The sequence below is a fragment of the Delphinus delphis genome, chromosome 1 (assembly GCF_949987515.2).
Source record: "Delphinus delphis chromosome 1, mDelDel1.2, whole genome shotgun sequence".
Classification (NCBI taxonomy): Eukaryota; Metazoa; Chordata; class Mammalia; order Artiodactyla; family Delphinidae; genus Delphinus; species Delphinus delphis.
This window is the reverse complement of record NC_082683.1, coordinates 158,480,560-158,503,076: the sequence shown is the minus strand read 5'-3', so window position 1 is coordinate 158,503,076 and position 22,517 is coordinate 158,480,560. Positions and strand designations below refer to the sequence as shown.

The 22,517-nt window shown below is 37.8% G+C and overlaps 2 protein-coding genes across 3 annotated transcripts in view; one reads left to right on the top strand and one right to left on the bottom strand.

The window, feature by feature from the left end:
- EFCAB2 (EF-hand calcium binding domain 2) overlaps positions 1-22,517 on the bottom strand; it is a 129,259-nt gene that overhangs the window by 63,556 nt on the left and 43,186 nt on the right. The window lies entirely within an intron of this gene.
- On the top strand, positions 10,929-11,386 carry LOC132414485 (small ribosomal subunit protein uS8-like). Its single transcript, XM_059997074.2, has one exon. It carries the CDS (start codon positions 10,929-10,931, stop codon positions 11,310-11,312), a length of 384 nt encoding a protein of 127 aa, XP_059853057.1. The 3' UTR covers positions 11,313-11,386.

Genomic DNA, 22,517 nt, shown 5'->3' with positions numbered 1-22,517 from the left:
TTGTGTTAGATATTGGGAAGGCTCTTATTAGTCTTAATAGTACCGTGGGAAAATCTCACTGGTTATAATACTGCCATTGCACAAAGCTGACGTTTGCTTTTTAAATTTAAGATTATTTTTTAAGTACATTATCTTTTATTTTTATTTTAGTCACATCTGTTAAGATTTCTTCTCATCCTTTAAAGTTTAGAAACATATCCTTTGAAAGGACCACCAAAAGAGGGAGAAAATCATCCTTTTTCTATAGGTTTGGTGAATACTCAATTCTATTTTCTTCTACAATTTAAAAATACACTTACTCTTAAATCCATCTGAAAGTTATTTTGTCATGATTCAAAGTGAAAGATTAATTTCTAATCTTATTTTAGTAATTTCTAATTTACTAAGCACTTGAGTTCTTTCCTCCTACTTTATAATGTGTTATAATCCTCTATGTGATGGAGACTAGTTCTATTGATTGTCTATTCTATCAATTCCATTCTGAATTGCATTTCTAGTCTTACACCATTACCATCCTATTTTACTTATTACCACTGTTATTGGTCTTCTTTTTAGGAATGTTCTTTAATATTCTCACCCGTGTATTCTTCCTAATGAAATTTAGAAATCCAAATAAAATTTAGAAATTCCAAATAAAACACCATTGGGAGTTTTATTGCGTATTGCAATGAAGCTATATGCCGAGAAAGAATTAACATTTTAAAATAGTTTTCGGACTTCCCTGGTGGCGCAGTGGTTAAGAATCTGCCTGCCAATGCAGGGGACACGGGTTCGAACCCTGGTCCAGGAAGATCTCACATGCCATGGAGCAACTAAGCCTGTGCATCACAACTACTGAGCCTGCGCTCTGAAGCCCACGTGCCACAACTACTGAGCCCGCGTGCCACAACTGCTGAAGCCTGAGCACCTGGAGCCTGTGCTCTGCAGCAGAAGAGGCCACCATGGTGGGAGGCCCGTGCACCACAGCAAAGAGTAGCCCCCGCTCGCCACAACTAGAGAAATCCCGTGCGCAGCAACAACGACCCAACATATCCAAAAATTAAAATAAATAAAAATTTTAAAAGTCTTTGAGACATTCTAAAGAAACTTGTTAACTTTAATGCAGCATTTTCCAAATTTACTGGATCATGGAATCTCCTTTTTCCAATTGTCATCTGTCAGGAATAAATAATGCTTTAATTGACATTTGGAACTTCCCTAACTCAGGAATCCTCACCCACTGGACACAGGTATGATGTGAATGGATTACAGGGGCATCCGAAAATACTGATGCTCTCATTTCTCAGTGTGGCCAGGTCGAGGTTGGGCAGCAAAACGCAACTATTCCAGGGCTTCCTAGCAGGAGGCTCAAAGCAGTACAGGATCTGATGGCAAGCCCCTTGGTCACACAGGTGGCAAGCACAGCAAATGCTATCAGGTACCCACTGCTCCACACTTGCCATGAAGGCGATCTACCACATGGGCTCCTATTTCAGAAGCCAGAAATCAAATGCACCACTGCTTATCACGGACAAGGAATCCATGGAGCCACTGGAATAGTTCGTGTTCCACATGCCCATGGAACATAATATACAATCCAGTGTTGAGACTGAGGCGGCTTGTGGCTCTAAGAAACAGCCCCCAATCCTTATCTTCACATATATTGGCTAATTCTATCCCTGTGCAGCTGATGGGCCCTTTTAGTATCAGCCAAGCCTGCATCATGGCTCTAACAACACATACATGTTATATAAATTAAATCTTCACCATTATTTTTAAATAACTGATATGAGAAAGTTCAACCGGATTAAAAAACCATTTGCATTATATCACAAAATTTTCTAAGTTATATTTATTAATTAAAGGAGGAGTTTTTGACAGAAACAAACTCACAGACATAGAGAACAAACTAGTAACTAGTGGTTATCAGTGGGGAGAGGGAAAAGGTGAAGGGTGAGACAGGGCTATGAGATTGAGAGACACAAACTACTATGTATAAAATAAATAAGCAACAAGGATATATTATACAGCACAGGGAAATATGCCATTATTTTATAATAACTTTAAATGGAGTATAATCCATAAACACTGAATCACTATGTTGTACACCTGAAACTAATGTAATATTTTAAATCAACTACACTTCAATTTAAAAAGGATACATTTTTGAGATTATAAATATAATTTCAACTGTTTTAAATTTTTTAGTGGTTGAGAAAAATACTTTTACATTTTTACATAAAGTTTCCCATTGGTAATAAACTATCAAAAATTGAGGAGCGGGCTTCCCTGGTGGCGCAGTGGTTGAGAATCTGCCTGCTAATGCAGGGGACACGGGTTCGAGCCCTGGTCTGGGAAGATCCCACATGCCGCAGAGCAACTAGGCCCGTGAGCCACAACTACTGAGCCTGTGCATCTGGAGCCTGTGCGCCGCAACAAGAGAGGCCGCGATAGTGAGAGGCCCGTGCACCGCGATGAAGAGTGGCCCCCGCTTGCCACAACTAGAGAAAGCCCTCACACAGAAACAAACACCCAACACAGCAAAAATAAATTAATTAATTAATAAACTCCTACCCCCAACATCTTCTTTAAAAAAAAAAAAATTGAGGAGCTTGGGCTTCCTTGGTGGCGCAGTGGTTGAGAGTCCGCCTGCCGATGTAGGGGACACGGGTTCGTGCCCTGGTCCGGGAGGATCCCACATGCCGCGGAGTGGCTGGGCCCGTGAGCCATTGCCGCTGGGCCTGCGTGTCCGGAGCCTGTGCTCCGCAACGGGAGAGGCCACAACAGTGAGAGGCCCGCATACCGAAAAAAAAAAAAAATTGAGGAGCTTATATTTAAAAATCTGATCAGGAATTGAAAACAGTCATCCCTCGAATCCACAGGGAGATTGGTTCCAGGACCCACGATACCAAAATCCGAGGACACTCAAGTTCCTTATATAAAATGGCATAGTATTTGCATATAACCTACACACATCCTCCCATATATGCTAAATCACCTCTAGATTACTTATAATATCTAATACAATGTAAATGCTATATAAGTAGTTGCTGGGCACACTGCAAATTCAAGTTTGAATCTGAAATTGAAAGCTTCGTGTTGTAAACATCTCTATACCCATCACCTGTATCAAACTATGACTAATATTTTGCTGTTTTTTGCTTCTTCCCTATGTCTCTGTCTCTAAGTAAATTGCAGACATTACAATTATTCATCCCTAAATACTTCAACACGCATCTCCTAAAAATAAGGACATCCTCCTACGTAACCCCAATATAATTATGACATCTTTAAAAATTAACAAAAATTCACTAAAATCATCTAATATCTATTCAATATATAAATTTCTAAATTGTACCATAATGTCTTTTTTATAGTTATTTTTTCAACTTACACTCTAATTAAAGTTTCTGTACTACATTTGGTTTTAATATTTTTTGGTCTCTTTTAAACTACCACAGTCCTTCATCCTTCCCTAGTCTCCTATCCCCCTATGAAATTAGCTTGTGGAAGAGACCAGGCTATGCAATGTCTTATAAAATGTCCTACATTCTGGACTTGTCTGATAGCAGTTCTTGTTTCACCTTCATGTTAAAAAACTACTTCTCCATTAAGTTTCATTCCTTCAGGACATATCACCTGCTACGCCTTCTCACTGCTGTCTTTTACTGATTCTCTGATCACTTTCCTCCAAATTTATCACCCCAACTAATTCAGTTTCCAACAACCCATCCTCACAGTTCCATTTGATCATCAACACCTTTTGATTCCACTTATTAAATCTTTTAAAATCTGTCTCCCTCCTTCCATTTTCACTGCCACTGCTTAAGTTTAGACCTTCATCACTTCTGAACTGGATTTTAACACAGTCACTTCCTGTCTTTTTGCCTTTAGTCTCCTTTCCCTCCATTCCCATTCCATCCTTCAAACCATAGTCCACATTTTGATAGAATGATCTTTCTAAAACAAAACTTTGCTCATATGACTTCCTGATTTAAAATCTTTCAATGGTTCCCAAGGTCTTTAAAAAAAAAACATTCAGTCTCCTTAATCAGGTACACAAATCCCTTTACAACCTTGCCCCCTTTTTATCGCAAAAATGCCATTTCTCAGAACGTTCCCATACAGATTCTCCACCTTGAAAATCTTTGTAGTTTTTCAATTAATATGCTTTTTCATTGTCATTGTGATTGATAGTCTGTCTGTATGGAACAGTCCTCTCCTTTTTCTGGGCTAATTCTATTCATCATTCAAGGCAGTTTAAGATTAACACACACCTTTCTGAAGGCTACCCTCATCCTCTTTTTCGACTAGGTACCCTCCTATGTAATCATGTAGCATCCATGGATATCTCTATTATAATATTATATCAAACTATGTTGTAATCAGTGGTTTACTTATTTGTCTCCCCTTCCATACTTGTAAACACCTTGAGAACAACTTTGACACTGCCTGGAACATACTAAAATCTCAATAAATGCTTACTAAATAGCTACTCATTGCATGTGAGATAATCCATATCCCATTTGTTATGACAATTCACAATTTCCCTTTTTGGTGTTTTATTGGGTATTAACAGAATTATATTTATTTCCTTCATATAATGAAACTAGGTAACATTTAAGTTTTTTTCTATGTTATAGAACAATTTGTGTAACAAGAGAATTATCTGTTGGGTAAGAAATTGGCAAGGAAAGAATTAAGGTAGTATAACAAAATGACAGACAGTAAAATGCAGTGGTTGACAAATTCAGCAATATATTAAAAGGATAACACATCATGACCAAGTGGGATTTATTCCAGGGAAACAAGATTGGTTCAACATACAAAAATCAATCAAAGTTACATACCACTTTAATAGAATGAAGGCAGAAAAGCCACATGATTAGGACAATTGATATAGAAAAAGCATTTGACAAAATTCAACACCCTTTCATGATAATATTCAGAAAACTAGGAACAGAAGGAAACTTCCTCAACATGATAAAGGCCTTATATGAAAAACCCACAGCTAATATCATTTTCAATGCTGAAAGACAAAGCTTTTCCTGGAAGATCAGGAATAAGACAAAGATGCTCTCTTTTACCTCTTCTATTCAACATAGTATTGGATGTTCTAGCCAGAGGATTTGGGCAAGAAAAAAAAATAAAAGGCATACAAGTTGGAAAGGAAGAAGTAAAATCATCTCCGTTCACAGATGATATAATCTTATATGTAGAAAACCGTGAGTCTGCCAAAAAATCCAAAAAACAAACAAAACCTGATAGAGCTAATAAACACATTCAGCAAAGTTGCAGGATATAAAATCAACACACAAAAATCAGTCACATTTCAATACAATAAAAATTTCAATACAATAAAAACAAACAATTTGAAAAGGAGTTTTTAAAATTCCATTTGTAATATCACAAAAATATCAACCCCAAAAATACATAAGTTGGACGTCATCAAAATTAAAACTTACGTGAAATCAAAGGACACTACCAAGAGTGAAAAGACAACCCACAGAATGAGAGAAAACATTTGCAAAGCATATATCTGATAAGGAATTAATATCCAGAATATATAAGAACTCCTATAACTAAACAACAGAAAAATCAACCCAATTAAAAAATATGAAAACTTTGAATAGTCATTTCTCAAAAGAAGTTACACAAATGGCTTACTAGTACCTGAAAAAATGCTCAACATCACTAGTCATCAAATGCAAATCAGAACAAGGAGATAATACTTCATGCTCATTAGGATGTCTATTATAAAAACAGAAAATAACAAGTCTTGGTGAGGATGTGGAAAAACTGGAACTGTTGTGTATTGCTGATGGAAGTATAAAATGGTACAGCTAGGGACTTCCCTGGTGGCACAGTGGTTAAGAATCCGCCTGCCAATGCAGGGGACACGGGTTCGATCCCTGGTCCGGGAAGATCCCACATGCCGGAGCAACTAAGCCCGTGCACCACAACTACTGAGCCTACGCTCTAGAGCCCACAAGCCACAACTACTGAAGCCCGCATGCCGCAACTACTGAAGTTCGCATGCCTAGAGCCTGTGCTCTGCAACAAGAGAAGCCACCACAGTGAGAAGCCTATGCACCACAACGAAGAGTAGCCCCCACTCTCCACAACTAGAGAAAGCCCGCGTGCAGCCAAAAAAGAAAAAAAAAGGTACAGTTGCTGTTGTGGAAGACAGTACAGTAGTTCCTCAAAAAATTAAAATCTAATTACCATACAACCCAGCAATTCCACTTCTGGGTATACATCCAAAAGAATTGAAAGCAGTGTCTCAGCAGGTATCTGTACACCAATGTTCATAGCAGCATTATCCACAGTAGCCCAAAGGTGTAAACAACCCAAATATCCATTGACAGATAGATGCATAAGTGAAATGTGGCATATATATACAAGTGGAATATCACTCAGTCTTGAAATGAAACTATGACATATGCTACAACATGGATGAACTTTGAAGATGTGATGTTACGTGATATAAGCCAGATCCAAAAGAACCAATACTGTATGATTCCAATGATATGAGGAACCCAGAATAGTCAACTCATAAAAACAGAAAGTAGAATGGTGGTTGCCAGGAGCTGGGAGGAATGGAGAGTTACTGTCAAATGGGTACAAAGTTTTTGCTTGGAATGATGAAAAGTTCTGGAAATGGAGAGTGGTGATAGTTGCACAGCACTCTGAATGTACTTAATGTCACTGAATTGTGCATTTTTAAATGGTTAGGATGGTTTTTAAAAAATCCTAAAAATCAAAGTTAGAAAGAAAAAAGAAGCAACCATTCTAACGAAATTGTTCTAAAATTGATAGTGGTAACGGGTGCACATATCTGTGAATATATTAAAAACAACTGAATTGTATACTTCGAAAGCATGAATTGCATGGTATGTGAATTATATCTTAATAAAGCTGCTATTAAAAAAGATGGAAGGGATATTATAATTCTTACACTCACAGGGAAGATAATTATGTAAGTAAAAACTTCTCTTATTCTAATAAATAATGTGTGTATTTTTTTAAGTTACTAAAATATTAAAAAATATATATATGCCAATTAATGCAACTTTTAACAATTTTGTGAAGGCAGCCCATTTTATTTCTTCCTTCACAATCTAAACTTTTATTTCCTCTTCTTGTATCATTCCATTAGCTAGCTGTCCGTCTATTTGGGCTGCTGTAACAAAGTATCACAGATTTGGTATTTTATAAATAACAGAAGCTTATTTCTCACAATTCTGGAGGCTGAAAGTCTGAAATCAGGGTGTCAGCATGGTTCAGTGAGGGCTCTCTTTCAGGGTGCAGACTTATCATTGTAGCTTCACACGGTGGAAGGTGCTAGGGAGCTCTGTGGGATCTTTTTTATAAGAGCACTAATCCCATACATGAGTGACCTAATCACTTGCCAAAGGCCCCAACTACTAATACTATCACCTTTGGGAGTTAGGATTTCAACATATGAATCTGGTGGGGGACACAAAAATTCAGACCATAGCACTAGCAGTTACAGTATCTTGTTGAAAAGGTATGGTGAGATGGGACATCCTTGCCTTGTTTCTGATCTTACTGGGAAAGCTTCAAGTTTCTCACCATTAAGTCTGATGTTAGCTGTAGATGTTCTTTATCAAGTGGAGGAAGTTCCCCTCTATTCCTAGTTTACTGAGAGTTTTTAACATGAATGGGTGTAGGATTTTGTCAAATGTTTTTTCTGCATCTATTGATATGAATGTGATTGTTCTTTTTTAGTCTGTTGATGTGATGAATTACATTAATTGACTTTTTGAATGTTGAAGCGCCTTGCATACCTGGGATAAATCCCACTTGGTTGTGGTGTATAATTCTTTTTATATATTGTTGGATTTGATTTGTTAATATTTTGTTGAGGATTTTCCCATCTATGTCCATGAGAGATATTGGTCTGTAGTTTTCTTCCCTTATGATGTCTTTATCTGGTTTTGGTATTAGGGTAATGCTGACCTCATAGAATGAGTTGAGAAGTATTCCCTCTGTTTCTATTCTCTGAAAGAGATTATAGAGAAGTGGTATAATTTCTTCCTTAAATGTTTGGTAGAATTCACCAGTGAACCCATCTGGGCCTAGTGCTTTCTGTTTTGGGAGGTTATTAATTATTGATTCAATTTCTTTAATAGATATAGGCCCATTCAGATTGTCTACTTCTTCTTGTCTAAGAGACAAAAAGTAAAACGGTGGTTGCGGGGGCGGGGAGGATTACGGGAGGGATTGGGGGGTGGGCATTGGAGATGGGGAGATATTGTCTAATGGATAAAAGTTTCTGTTCGGTATGACGAAAAAGTTCTGGGGATGGCCAGTCATGATGGCTGCACAGCAATGTGAATGTACTTAATGTCACTGAACTGTATGTACACTTAAAAATGGCTGTGAAAAATTTCATGTTACATATATTTTTGCCACGATAAAAAAAATAATAGCATCATCTTCATAAGTTTGGTTAATGATTCCATTCATTAAAATGTGTAAAGAATTTAGATTAATGCCTGATCCATATTAAGGGCTATATATGTATTAGATACTAATTGTTGTGGTTGAATCTGGGCTTAAAGAAGTTTCCGCTTCAAAATATTGTATCACAGGATCAAGACTCTTCAAACTGATGAGGCTAACATGAATGAAGTCTTACGGAGGAAAACAATTTATTTAAAACCTTCAAATAGTCTATTATTTAAATAGATTAAAATAAGGCAAGGCTGGCTTTTTTTAATACAATTACTCTGACAGACTCCAACAGTCATATTGGTAGCTGACAATGCTACCTGAAAGAGTAAGCCCAGAGCCCAAGAAGAAAATAGCACCTATGGTATTTCAAAACAAGTAAGAAAAACAGATCTTAAATAGAGTAGACACCACAGTAAATAATACACTTCATTCTAATTTAAATGTCTTTTTGGTTATAAAATTAAAGGGCATACATATTTTAGAGACTAAAATGGGTTTAACAATTCTAATACTCCTTCTGAATACTATTATCCAAGGTTCCAGGTAGTTAAGCCAACCAACAAGCTGAAATGAAAGCATCACTTTCCCTTTCTTGCCCTTTTCTGACTAGTGATCTTTTTTTTTTAAGTATCCCTGACTTCTTTTATTTATTTAGATTCTTCATCTTGAAAATAAAAAAGCCAGACTATGTATATTACTGCCAAAATATAAGATCTGGCCTCATCATTAAGGGCTAAAATACCATGGTAACAAGTCAGAAAGCTATTAAACTATTTTCATGTTAACAGCCTAATGGAAGCTTTAAAAAGTTTTACTGTTGTCAGAAAAAATATATTTAAACTATTCAAATTAAATGAAAGTACAACAATGTGTCTTTGCAACAATGGATGTGAATGTTTGCCAAAAATATTTGGCAACTTACATTGTTCAAATCAGTATTTCAAAACAACAATGGAAATAATGTCTCTGATTTTAAAATATTTTATGGAAAAATAACTTTTATCAGGAAAAAATCTTTAGGATTATTAGAATATAACAAATGAGGTACTTAAGGAAATGATTGTTTTAAGGAATAGATTTTTTTACCTATAAGTTTATTAAAATTAAATGTAATGTGATCAAGTGTGTTATCACGAATTTTTAAAAGTATCTTGGTAATCAAAGTACTTCTCTCTAAAATTTGTGTATATGTAACATTATTGTAAGTTGGTACTAATTTAACTTAAGTTGGCCCATCATGTGTTCATTAGTTATTAACACACCAGATTAAGATTTTAGGCAAATTTTTGAGAAACTTCCATGAAGTGTTTGGCTGATGACATATTTAGGTCATTAGAGAAAAAAAAATCAATTAAAAACCTCAGAACGTAGAATGGAAAGAAAATTTAGAAGTCATGCAGCCCTTTCAACTAATGGGAAAATTTCCTCTGAAATGTGTTTATGTTGCCATGGATCAGGGTTTATTGCTCTCTACTGTCGACTAATCACTTATTTTTGGTTTTGTTTTTAAGAAGCATTGCATTGACCAAGGCTACCATTAATGAAAAATGTGTTTATGTAGGTCTTAAAAAAGAAACAAAAAAAAGATCCATACACAGTCCTCCTTCATAAGGCATAAAGTCTCATTTAAACTTAACTCTTTATTAGTCATATCAATAGAAAAGTAAAGTCATAATTCATAAATGTGCTCTGGAAATAACAAATCTCTTGCTATGGAATATGTTTAAACTATAACTTTAACATATGTCAAAAAATGCTTGGGAATTCCCTGGCAGTCCAGTGGTTAGCACTTGGCACTTTCACTGTCGTGGCCCAGGTTTGATCCCTGGTTGAGAACTAAGATCCCCGGTGTGGCACAGCCAGGAAAAAAAAAAAAAAAAAAAAAGCTTGGTTGATAATCCAAGTAATTCTGTCTATTTAATTCATGGTTACATCTAATTCAATATCATAAATGTTATCTCAAAAATTAAATAAAGCTAAAATATAATATGTAACTTTTCAGTGAGGTATATGCAATTTTGTGAATCTTGGGGAAAATATTAGCAAGAATATATTTAATTTCACAGAAATGTCATGTTCAGCAGGTGTTCTAAAAAATGTTACTTTTTTATAGAGTGCCCATTTAGCAAAATATGGAATGACCATATGTGGAAATAAGCAGTTTTACAAGACGGTCAGATGATGAAATAATATCAGAAATACTAGTTAACAAGAACATTTTTATAACAGAACAACTGTAATATATGTCAGAGTATCTTATGTATTTTTAAATATATTGTATACTGATGGAAGGTTTATCTATTTTGATAAAATAAGAAGCTTAGCAGTATTTTTAAGAGTGTCAACAAACAGGAATACTTTTTTCAATTGTTGTGTACCCTCCATTTCCCATGAATTCTTAATACTAATTAACGGTGCTTTTAAAAATCATATCCTTGCTCTTCCCACCATCTTTCCATGCCGCCATAATGGTGCGTATGAATGTCCTGACTGATGCTCTCAAGAGTATCGACAATGCCGAAAAGAGAGGCAAACAACAGGTTCTTATTAGGTCATGCTCCAAAGTCATTGTCAGGTTCCTAACTGTGATGATGAAGCATGGTTACATTGGCGAATTTGAAATCATCGATGATCACAGGGCTGGGAAAATTGTTGTGAACCTCACAGGCAGGCTAAGTGTGATCAGCCCCAGGTTTGATGTGCAACTCAAAGATCTAGAAAAATGGCAGAATAACCTGCTCCCATCCCGTCAGTTTGGTTTCAGTGTACTGACAACCTCAGCTGGCATCATGGACCACGAAGAAGCAAGACGAAAACACACAGGAGGGAAAATCCTTGGATTCTTTTTCTAGGGATGTAATACATACATGCAAATAAAATGCCTCAGAGAACAACAACAAAAAATCATATCCTTTATGTTAACTTTGGTCAATTATCTTTCTCTTCCTTAAAAAGTAATTCAAAGTAACAAGAAACAAAATTGTACTACAGTTTCAGAAAAGAAACTAAAAAGCATAAGGAAAAGTTCAAGTTTTTGCTCCTTTACTTCCTTATAATTGGATGTAACTAGAAGAGAGATTGCAAGGTGGGGACAAACTCGACATTATTAAGGGTCGTTTTTACTAAGACGTACTAAAGGAAGTTGGATTTTATTCTAAGGGCAATAGGTATCAAGTTAGGATTTATAAAGTACAGAGTATCAGACTAGATTTATAATCAAGGAAGATCACTCTTGCTGCTAGAAGGAAAACTCAACTGGAAGCAAATAAATGGTTAGAAGATTCATACAGTGATCCAGAGAATAGATGATGAATGTATCCTCACTGCACCCTATGTTTCCCCAAAACTTTGTAATTGTTTGACTGTCCCCCCCCCCCCCCCGCCGCCCCGGACGCTGACCCCCATTAGACTGTAAATTCAGTAGAGTCAGAGGCTTCATCTGTTCTCATCACGTTTATAACCCCAGGCCATAGTACAAAGCAGACACATAGTGGATACTTAGTGCTCAATAAAAGTTGTTATATGAATGATTAAATGATTAAAAAAAAAAGAATAACCACATAGATGCTAAACTTAATGCAAATACCCAATAAGCATTGCATTCTATAGCTCAGACAAGCTTCTAGCCTTTCTCTCCTAATCACCTGTGACTACAGATATACACCACCATATTTAGCCACATTTGAGAACTTAAATACAGCGATTATATAATTCTTGAAAGAATGAAGAAGATGATGGGAAAGAAACAGCAGTTCAGATAATTTCAGATGGTGCTTCCAGAATAAGTTAGTTACTAACTGGAGGCTTAGAGTGAAAAGGGTAAAGGAGAGCCCATGTTTGTTTCATTCATTAGTTTATTCATTTACTCAACAAATATTGGTTGGACATCCCTTATATACTAGGCACTGTATTCATATTTATAAATAATGTAGTCCATACACTCTGGACGCACTACTCAGATCCCATCTTTGCCAAGGTAGTATGTAACCCTGCACAAGTTACTTAACCTCTCTGTGCCCTAGTCCTCAATCTGTACAATGGAGCTAATGAGAGTTACTTATTCCATAGAGCCACCATGGGCATTAAATGCTTTATGTAAAGTGCTGGGCACATAATAAGCACTCGAAAACATAAGCTATTTTTATTCTGTTACATTGGGAATTTGTAACTTGGGGATTGCCTTTACTTTGTATCCTAAAATGTGAAATATGGAACATTTTAGCTTCATTTGCAGGATGGGTATGGAGAATAGGTTTGAACAAATTTTATACATGTAGTATATATCAGATCCAAGGGTTTTATATACATGATTTTATCTAAAAGCTAGAGCTTTGGAATCAGAGAGAACTGGCTTGAATCCACAAGGTCATACTAGCTACAGCAAAGTACCAGATTTCCCTAAGGCTCAGTTTCCTCATATATAAAGTGGGGGCGATGGTGATGATCAAGATGACGATGACGACAACTACCTTGCAACACTGCTGTGAGGATTAAAGGGAACAATGTATATAGAAACTCTGGCACATGAGAGTGCTTCGTAGGTGTGAGCTGCTATAATTATTTCCCACAAAAATCATCTGAATTAGGCATTAATATCCTTATGTAAACGATGATGTTACTGAGGCTTAAAAAAGTTAAATAAGTGACTTGAGGACAAATATCTAGTAAATGAGAAATTAAAGATTCAAGCCTAAGTCTGTATGGCTTCAAAGATTCTATTCTTTTAGCTACATTACTCTTCTTCTCATTGCTTTTAAAAACTTGCTTAGGTTACAAATAAATATTATCATATACAAGAGTTGGCATTTAAGATTGATATATCTGTAATTCTGCATAATAGGAAGCTTTGAATCTTTGAAATTTTTTATGTGTAAGTTTTATAATGCTTGTAAGAGGTGTAAAAAAAAGACAACAAATTGTATAATTTTACGTTAATATATGGCACAATGAAATAGGACGTAGGGGTCCTAAGTTTTTGTTTCCTACTGAAGATAACTGTTCCAACTGTAACCAGTTTTATAGCCTATTTTTTTAACATCTTTATTAGAGTATAATCGCTTTACAATGGTGTGTTAGTTTCTGCTTTATAACAAAGTGAATCAGCTATACATATACATATATCTCCATATCCCCTCCCTCTTGCGTCTCCTTCCCACCCTCCCTATTCCACCCCTCTAGGTGGTCACAAAGCACCAAGCTGATCTCCCTGTGCTATGTGGCTGCTTCTCGCTATCTATTTTACATCTGGTAGTATATATAAGTCCATGCCACTCTCTCACTTCCTCTCAGCTTACCCTTCCCCCTCCCCATGTCCTCAAGTCCATTCTCTATGTCTGTGTCTTTACTTCTGTCCTGCCCCTACATTCTTCAGAACCTTTTTTATTTTTTTAGATTCCATATATATGTGTTAGCATACGGTATTTGTTTTTCTCTTTCTGACTTACTTCACTCTGTATGACAAACTCTCGGTCCATCCATCTCACTACAAATAACTCAATTACGTTTCCTTTTATTGCTGAGTAACATTCCATTGTATATATGTGGCACATCTTTGTTACCCATTCATCTGTCCATGGAAACTTAGGCTGCTTCCATGTCCTGGCTGTTGTAAGTAGGGCTGCAATGAACATTGTGGTACATGACTCTTTTGGTTTTCTCAGGATATATGCCCAGTAGTGGGATTGCTGGGTCGTATGGTAGTTTTAGCTTCAGTTTTTTAGGAACCTCCATACTGTTCTCCATAGTGGCTGTATCAATTTACATTACCAACAACAGTGCAAGAGGGTTTCCTTTTCTCCACACCCTCTCTAGCTTTATTGTTTTAGATTTTTTGATGATGACCATTCTGACTGGTGTGACACCTCATTGTAGTTTTGATTTGCATTTCTCTAATGATTAGTGATGTTGAGGATCCTTTCATGTGTTTGTTGGCAATCTGTATATCTTCTTTAGAAAATGTCTATTTAGGTCTTCTGCCCATTTTTGGATTGGGTTGTTTGTTTTTTTGATATTGAGCTGCATGAGCTGCTTGTAAATTTTGGAGATTAATCCTTTGTCAGTTGCTTCATTTGCAAATATTTTCTCCCATTCTGAGGGTTGTCTTTTCCTCTTGTTTATGGTTTCCTTTGCTGTGCAAAAGCTTGTAAGTTTCATTAGGTCCCACTGTTTGTTTTTGTTTCCATTTCTCTAGGAGGTGGGTCAAAAAGGATCTTGCTGTGATTTATGTCAGAGAGTGTTCTGCCTATGTTTTCCTCTAAGAGTTTGATAGTGTCTGGCCTTACATTTAGGTCTTTAATCCATTTTGAGTTTATTTTTGTGTATGGTGTTAGGGAGTGTTGTAATTTCATTCTTCTACATGCAGTTGTCCAGTTTTCCCAGCACCACTTAATGAAGAGGCTGTCTTTTCTCCATTGTATATTCTTGCCACCTTTATCAAAAATAAGGTGACCCTATGTGCATGGGTTGATCTCTGGGCTTTCTATCCTGTTCCACTGATCAATATTTCTGCTTTTATGCGGGTACCTTACTGCCTTGATTACTGTAGCTCTGTAGTATAGTCTGAAGACTGGGAGCCTGATTCCTCCAGCTCCATTTTTTATCTCAAGACTGCTTTGGCTATTCTGGGCCTTTTGTGTTTCCATACAAATTGTGAAATTTTTTGTTCTAGTTCTGTGAAAAATGCCATTGGTAGTTTCATAGGGATTGCATTTAATCTGTAGATTGCTTTGGGTAGTATAGTCATTTTCACAATGTTAATTCTTCCAATCCAAGAACATGGTATATCTCTCCATCTGTTTGTATCATCTTTAATTTCTTTCATCAGTGTCTTATAGTTTTCTGCATACAGGTCTTTTGTCTCCTTAGGTAGGTTTATTCCTAGGTATTTTATTCTTTTTGTTGCAATGGTAAGTGGAAGTGTTTCCTTAATTTCTCTTTCAGATTTTTCATCATTTTTGTATAGGAATGCAAGACATTTCTGTGCATTAATTTTGTTCCTGCTACTTTATCAAATTCATTGATTAGCTCTGGTGGTTTTCTGGTAGCATCTTTAGGAATCTCTATGTATAGTATCATGTCATCTGCAAACAGTGACAGCTTTACTTCTTTTCCGATTTGGATTCATTTTATTACTTTTTCTTCTCTGATTGCTGTGGCTAAAACTTCCAAAACTATGTTGAATAACAGTGGTGAGAGTGGGCAACCTTGTCTTGTTTCTGATCTTAGAGGAAATGGTTTCAGTTTTTCACCATTGAGAATGAAGTTGGCTGTGGGTTTGTCATATATGGTCTTTATTATGTTGAGGTAAGTTTCTTCTATGCCTACTTTCTGAAGGATTTTTTATCATAAATGGCTGTTGAATTTTGTTGAAAGCTTTTTCTGCATCTGTTGAGATGATCATACGGTTTTTCTCCTTCAATTTGTTAATATGGTTTATCACATTGATTCGTTTGAGTATACTGAAGAATCCTTGCATTCCTGGGATAAACCCCACTTGATTATAGTGTATGATCCCTTTAATATGCTGTTGGATTCTGTGTGCTAGTATTTTGTTGAGGATTTTTGCATTTATGTTCATCAGTGATATTGGCCTGTAGTTTTCTTTCTTTATGACATCTTTGTCTGGTTTTGATATCATGATGATGGTGGCCTTGCAGAATGAGTTTGGGAGTGTTCCTCTCTCTGCTATATTTTGGAAGAGTTTGAGAAGGACAGGTGTTAGTTCTTCTCTAAATGTTTGACAATTCGCCTGTGAAGCCATCTGGTCCTGGGCTTTTGTTTGTTGGAAGATTTTTAATCACAGTCTCAATTTCAGTGCTTGTGATTGGTCTGTTCATATTTTCTATTTCTTCCTGGTTCAGTCTTGGAATGTTGTGCTTTTCTAAGAATTTGTTCATTTCTTCCAGGTTGTCCATTTTATTGGCATATAGTTGCTTGTAGTAATCTCTCATGATCCTTTCTTTTATGCAGTGTCAGTTGTTACTTCTCCTTTTTCATTTCTAATTCTGTTGATTCGAGTCTTCTCCCTTTTTTTCTTGATGAGTTTGCCTAATGGTTTATCAATTTTTTTATCCTCTCAAAGAACCAGCTTTTAGTATTACTGATCTTTGCTATCGTTTCCTTCATTTCTATTTCATTTATTTCTGATCTGATCTTTATGATTTCTTTCCTTCTGCTAATTTTGTTTTTTTTTTTTTGTTCTTCTTTCTCTAATTGCTTTAGGTGTAAGGTTAGGTTGTTTATTTGAGATGTTTCTTGTTTCTTGAGGTAGGAGTATATTGTTATAGACTTCCCTCTTAGAACTGCTTTTGCTGCATCCCATAGGTTTTGGGTCATCATGTTTTCACTGTCATTTGATTCTATGTATTTTTTGTTTTCCTCTTTGATTTCTTCAGTGATCTCTTGGTTATTAAGTAGTATATTAAGTAGTATATTGCCATGGAGGTATATAGCCTCCATGTGTTTGTATTTTTTACGGATTTTTTCCTGTAATTGATATCTAGTCTCATAGCATTGTGGTCAGAAAAGATACTTGATATGATATCAATTTTTTTAAACTTACCAAGGCTTCATTTGTGACCCAAGATATGATCTATCCTGGGGAATGTTCCATGGGCACTTGAGAATAAAGTGTATTCTGTCGTTTTTGGATGGAATGTCCTATAAATATCAATTAAGTCCATCTTGTTTAATGTATCATTTAAAGCTTGTGTTTCCTTATTTATTTTCATTTTGGATTATCTGTCCATTGGTGAAAGCAAGATGTTAAAGTCACCTACTATGATTGTGTTACTGTCGATTTCCCCTTTTATGGCTGTTAGCATTTGCCTTATGTATTCAGGTGCTCCTATGTTGGGTGCATAAATATTTACAATTGTTATATCTTCTTCTTCGATTGATCCCTTGATCATTATGTAGTGTCCTTCTTTGCCTCCTGTAACAGTCTTTATTTTAAAGTCTATTTTGTCTGATATGAGAATTGCTACTCCAGCTTTCTTTTGATTTCCATTTGCATGGAATATCTTTTTCCATCCCCTCACTTTCAGTCTGTATGTGTCCCTAGGTCTGAAGTGGGTCTCCTGTAGATAGCATATATACAGGTCTTGTCTTTGTATCCATTCAGCCAGTCGCTGTCTTTTGGTGGGAGCATTTAATCCATTTACATTTAAGGTAATTATCGATATGTATGTTCCTATTACCATTTTCTTAATTGTTTGGGGTTTGTTATTGTAGGTCTTTTCCTTCTCTTGTGTTTCCTGCCTAGAGAAGTTCCTTTAGCATTTGTTGTAAAACTGGTTTTGTGGTGCTGAATTCTCTTAGATTTTGCTTGTCTGTAAAAGTTTTAATTTCTCTGTCGAATCTGAATTAGATCCTAGCTGGGTAGAGTAATCTTGGTTGTAGGTTTTTCCCTTTCATCACTTTAAATATGTCCTGCCACTCCCTTCTGGCTTGCAGAGTTTCTGCTGAACGATCAGCTGCTAACCTTATGGGGATTCCCTTGTATGTTATTTGTTGTTTTTCCCTTGCTGCTTTTAATATTTTTTCTTCATGTTTAAGTTTTGATAGTTCGATTAATATGTGTTTTGGCTTGTTTCTCCTTGGATTTATCCCGTATGGGACTCTGCACTTCCTGGACTTGATTAACTATTTCCTTTCCCATATTAGGGAAGTTTTCAACCATAATCTCTTCAAATATTTTCTCAGTCCCTTTCTTTTTCTTTTCTTCTTCTGGGACCAGTATAATTCGAATGTTGGTGCATTTAATGTTGTCCCAGAAGTTTCTAAGACTGTCCTCAGTTCTTTTCATTCTTTTTTTCTTTATTCTGCTCTGAGGTTATTTCTACTATTTTATCTTCCAGATCACTTATCCATTCTTCTACCTCAGTTATTCTGCTATTGATTCCTTTTAGAGAATTTTTCATTTCCTTTTTTGTGTTGTTCATCATTGTTTGTTTGCTCTTTAGTTCTTCTAGGTCCTTGTTAAACGTTTCTTGTATTTTCTCCATTCTATTTCCAAGATTTTGGATCATCTTCACTGTCATTACTCTGAATTCTGCTTCAGGTAGACTGCCTATTTCCTCTTCATTGTTTGGTCTAGTGGGTTTTTACCTTGCTCCTTCATCTGCTGTGTGTTTCTCTGTCTTCTCATTTTGCTTAACTTACTGTGTTTGGGGTCTCCTTTACACAGGCTGCAGGTTCATAGTTCCCTTAGTTTTTGGTGTCTGCCCCCAGGAGCTAAGGTTGGTTTTTGTGGGTTGTATAGGCTTCGTGGTGGAGGGGACTAGTTCCTGTGTTCTGATGGATGAGGCTGGATCTTGTCTTTCTGGTGGGCAGGACTACATCCAGTGGTGTGCTTTGAGGTGTCTGTGACTTTATTATGATTTTAGGCAGCCTCTCTGCTAATGGGTGGGGTTGTGTTCCTGTCTTGCTAGTTGTTTGGCATAGGGTGTCCAGCACTGTAGCTTGCTGGTCGTTGAGTGGAGCTGGGTCTTAGCGTTGAGATGGAGATCTCTGGGAAAGGTTTTGCCATTGGATATTATGTGGAGCCAAGAGGTCTCTGGTGGACCAATGTCCTGAACTTGGCTCTCTCACCTCAGAGGCACAGGCCTGACACCTGGCCTGAACACCAAGACCCTGTCAGCCACACGGCTCAGAAGAAAAGGGAGAAAGGAAGCAAGGGAGGGAGGGAGGGAAGGAGGGAGGGAGAAAATAAAATAAAATAAAGTTATTAAAATAAAATTTTTTTAAAGTATTAATAATAGAAAAATTAAAAAAAAGAAAGAAGGAAGACAGCAACCAAACCAAAAAACAAATCCACCAATGATAACAAGCACTAAAAACTATACTTAAGGGCTTCTCTAGTGGCGCAGTGGTTGAGAGTCCGCCTGCCGATGCAGGGGACACGGGTTCATGCCCCAGTCTGGGAAGAGCCCACATGCCGCGGAGTGGCTGGGCCCGTGAGCCATGGACACTGAGCCTGCGCGTCTGGAGCCTGTGCTCCGTAACGGGAGAGACCACAACAGTGAGAGGCCCGTGTACCAAAAAAGGAAAAGAAAAAAAAACTATACATAAAAAAACAGACAGTCAGAACCCTAAGACAAATGGTAAAAGCAAAGCTGTACAGACAAAATCACACAAAGAAGCATACACATACACACTCACAAAAACAGAAAAAGGAAAAAAAAAATATATATATATATAAAAAAGGAAGAGAGCAACCAAATCAATAAACAAATCTGACCATGATAATAAACTCTAAATACTAAACTAAGATAAACATAAAACCAGGAACCAATTACATGCAGAAAGCAAACCCCAAGTCTACAGTTGCTCCCAAAGTCCACCGTCTCAATTCTGGGGTGATTCATTGTCTATTCAGGTATTCCACAGTTGCAGGGTACATCAAGTTGACTGTGGAGATTTAATCTGCTGCTCCTGAGGCTGTTGGGAGAGATCTCCCTTTCTCTTCTTTGTTTGCACAGCTCCTGGGGTTCAGCATTGGATTTGTCCCCGCCTCTGCTTGTAGGTCATCTGAGGGTGTCTGTTCCCGCCCAAACAGGATGGGGTTAAAGGAGCAGCTGATTAGGGGGCTCTGGTTCACTCCGGCCGCGGGGGAGGGAGGGGTACAGAAAGTGGGGCAAGTCTGCGGTGGCAGAGGCCAGCGTTACATTGCAACAGCCTGAGGCACACCGTGTATTCTCCCGGCGAAGTTGTCCCTGGATCACAGGACCCTGGCAGTGGCAGGCTGCACAGGTTCCCAGGAGGGGAGGTGTGGATAGTGACGTGTGCTTGCACAAAGGCTGCTTGGTGGCTGCAGCAGCAGCCTTAGCGTCTCATGCTGGTCTCTGGGGTCCGCGCTGATAGCCGCAGCTCACGCCTGTCTCTGGAGCTCGTTTAGGCGGTGCTCTGAATCCCCTCTCATCGCGCACCCCGAAATAATTGTCTCCTGCCTCTTAGGCAGTTCCAGACTTTTTCCCGGACTCCCTCCTGGCTAGCTGTGGTGCACTAGCCCCCATTCAGGCTGTGCTCACACAGCCAACCCCAGTCCCCTCCCTGGGATCTGACCTCCGAAGCTCAAGCCTCAGCACCCAGCCCCCACCTGCCCCAGCGGATGAGCAGACTAGCCTCTTGGACTGGTGAGTGCTGGTCAGCACCGATCCTCTGTGCAGGAATCTCTCCACTTTGCCCTCTGCACCCCTGTTGCGGCACTCTCCTCCATCGCTCCGAAGCTCCTGCCATCTGCCACCCGCAGTCTCTGCCCACAAAGGGGCTTCCTAGTGTGTGGAAACTTTTCCTCCATAGCTCCCTCCCAGAGGTGCAGGTCCCATCCCTATTCTTTTGTCTCTGTTTTTTCTTTTTTCTTTTGCCCTACCCAGGTAAACGGGGAGTTTCTTGCCTTTTGGTTGGTCTGAGGTCTTCTGCCAGCATTCAGTAGGTGTTCTGTAGGAGTTGTTCCACATGTAGATGTATTTCTGATGTATTTGTGGGGAGGAAGGTGATCTCCACGTCTTACTCTTCTGTCATCTTGAAGGTCTCCTCCCTCTCTACTCCTTTAGATCCCTTTCTTAGATCCCAGGTATTTTTTTCAAATCAAATCTGAGAAAGGATCATACTTCCAAATAACATTCAATGAATACTGAATGAAAGATGACCTTGGAGAAGACGTAGGGTAATGGGGTGAAAGCTGGATTGTTAAGGGTGAGGCAGTAAATGGAGAAAATGAGAAGTGATATTTCTTAAACTGATTGAAAGCTGGCATTAAGTATAGCTGTTTCTTTTACAATTTTAGCAAGGATAAAGAGGAAACACACACAACTGAAAGGTTGGCAGGACTAAGAGAAGAAAATATTTAGAGATTTGAGAATGCTTGTGGGCAAAAAAGGAAGAAATCAGTAAAGACAGAAATCTGAACATATAGGTTCTTATTGCCTGCAATCTCGTACTTTCAACTTCATCCTTCATATGGTTAAAGTGGTGGTGTGCATAATTTGCATATCTGATTACAACACTTCCAGCTTAAGACCCTTCAGAATCTCCCCATCGCCTACAAGATAAAGTCAAAGATCCTTAGCAATACATAGGAAAATCTGTCTGATCTAGTGAGCTATTCCTGTCTTGCTCTTAACGTCATATGCAGTGATTCTCAAGGGTGAGAAAACCAGTACCATGCCAATTATATGAGAACATACACCTAAAAGCTTACTGCAAATATGTCGCTATAAGCTCTGGCCTGGAAATTCTGTTTCAGTATCCTGGGTAGGGCCAGGAATCCGTATTTTTACAAAGTACCGGAAGGGATTCTGATGAGCAGCCAAGTTTGGTTAATATAACATGGTAATTATAAAAGACATCAGACTTTGCATCCAGAAAGACCCCAAAACAAAGCCTTGCTCTACTCTTTATTGGCTAAATGCCCTTGGGTAACTTATTTAGTGTCCCTAAGGACAGAAGATATTTTTCTTTTCTAAAATGGAAGTAGGGACTTCCTGGTGGCGCACTGATTAAGAAGCTGCCTGCCAATGCAGGGGACACGGGTTTGAGCCCTGGTCTGGAAAGATCCCACATGCCGCGGAGCAACTAAGCCTGTGCGCCACAACTACTTAAGCCAGTGTGCCTAGAGCCCGTGCTCTGCAACAAGATAAGCCACCGCAGTAAGAAGCCTGCGCACTGCAACGAAGAGTAGCTCCCTCCTGCTGCAACTAGAGGAAGCCCACATGCAGCAACAAAGACCCAACGCAGCAACAAAGACCCAACGCAGCCATAAATAAATAAATAAAATTTTATTTTAAAAATAAAATGGAAGTAATACTCTATCCACAGAATACTGTAAATACTTAGAATATGTATGTAAGCATATGCTAAGTATGCATGTAATAGATGTTAACTGTTAATAATTCTGTTTAACACCTAAGTGCTCAAACCATCCACTTACTCCCCATTTCCTACCTTTGTTCATACTCCTCTCTCTGCCTGGTACTCTGCCCTCATTTTCTTTTCTGCTGACTTCTAGATCTTTAATATGCTGCTCCTGCAATCTCCTCCACCAAGCCTCTATGACA

What these genes read in the sequence shown, in the direction of transcription:
- LOC132414485 (XM_059997074.2), top strand. Translation starts at nt 10,929, where the DNA reads ATGGTGCGTATGAATGTCCTGACTGATGCTCTCAAGAGTATCGACAAT.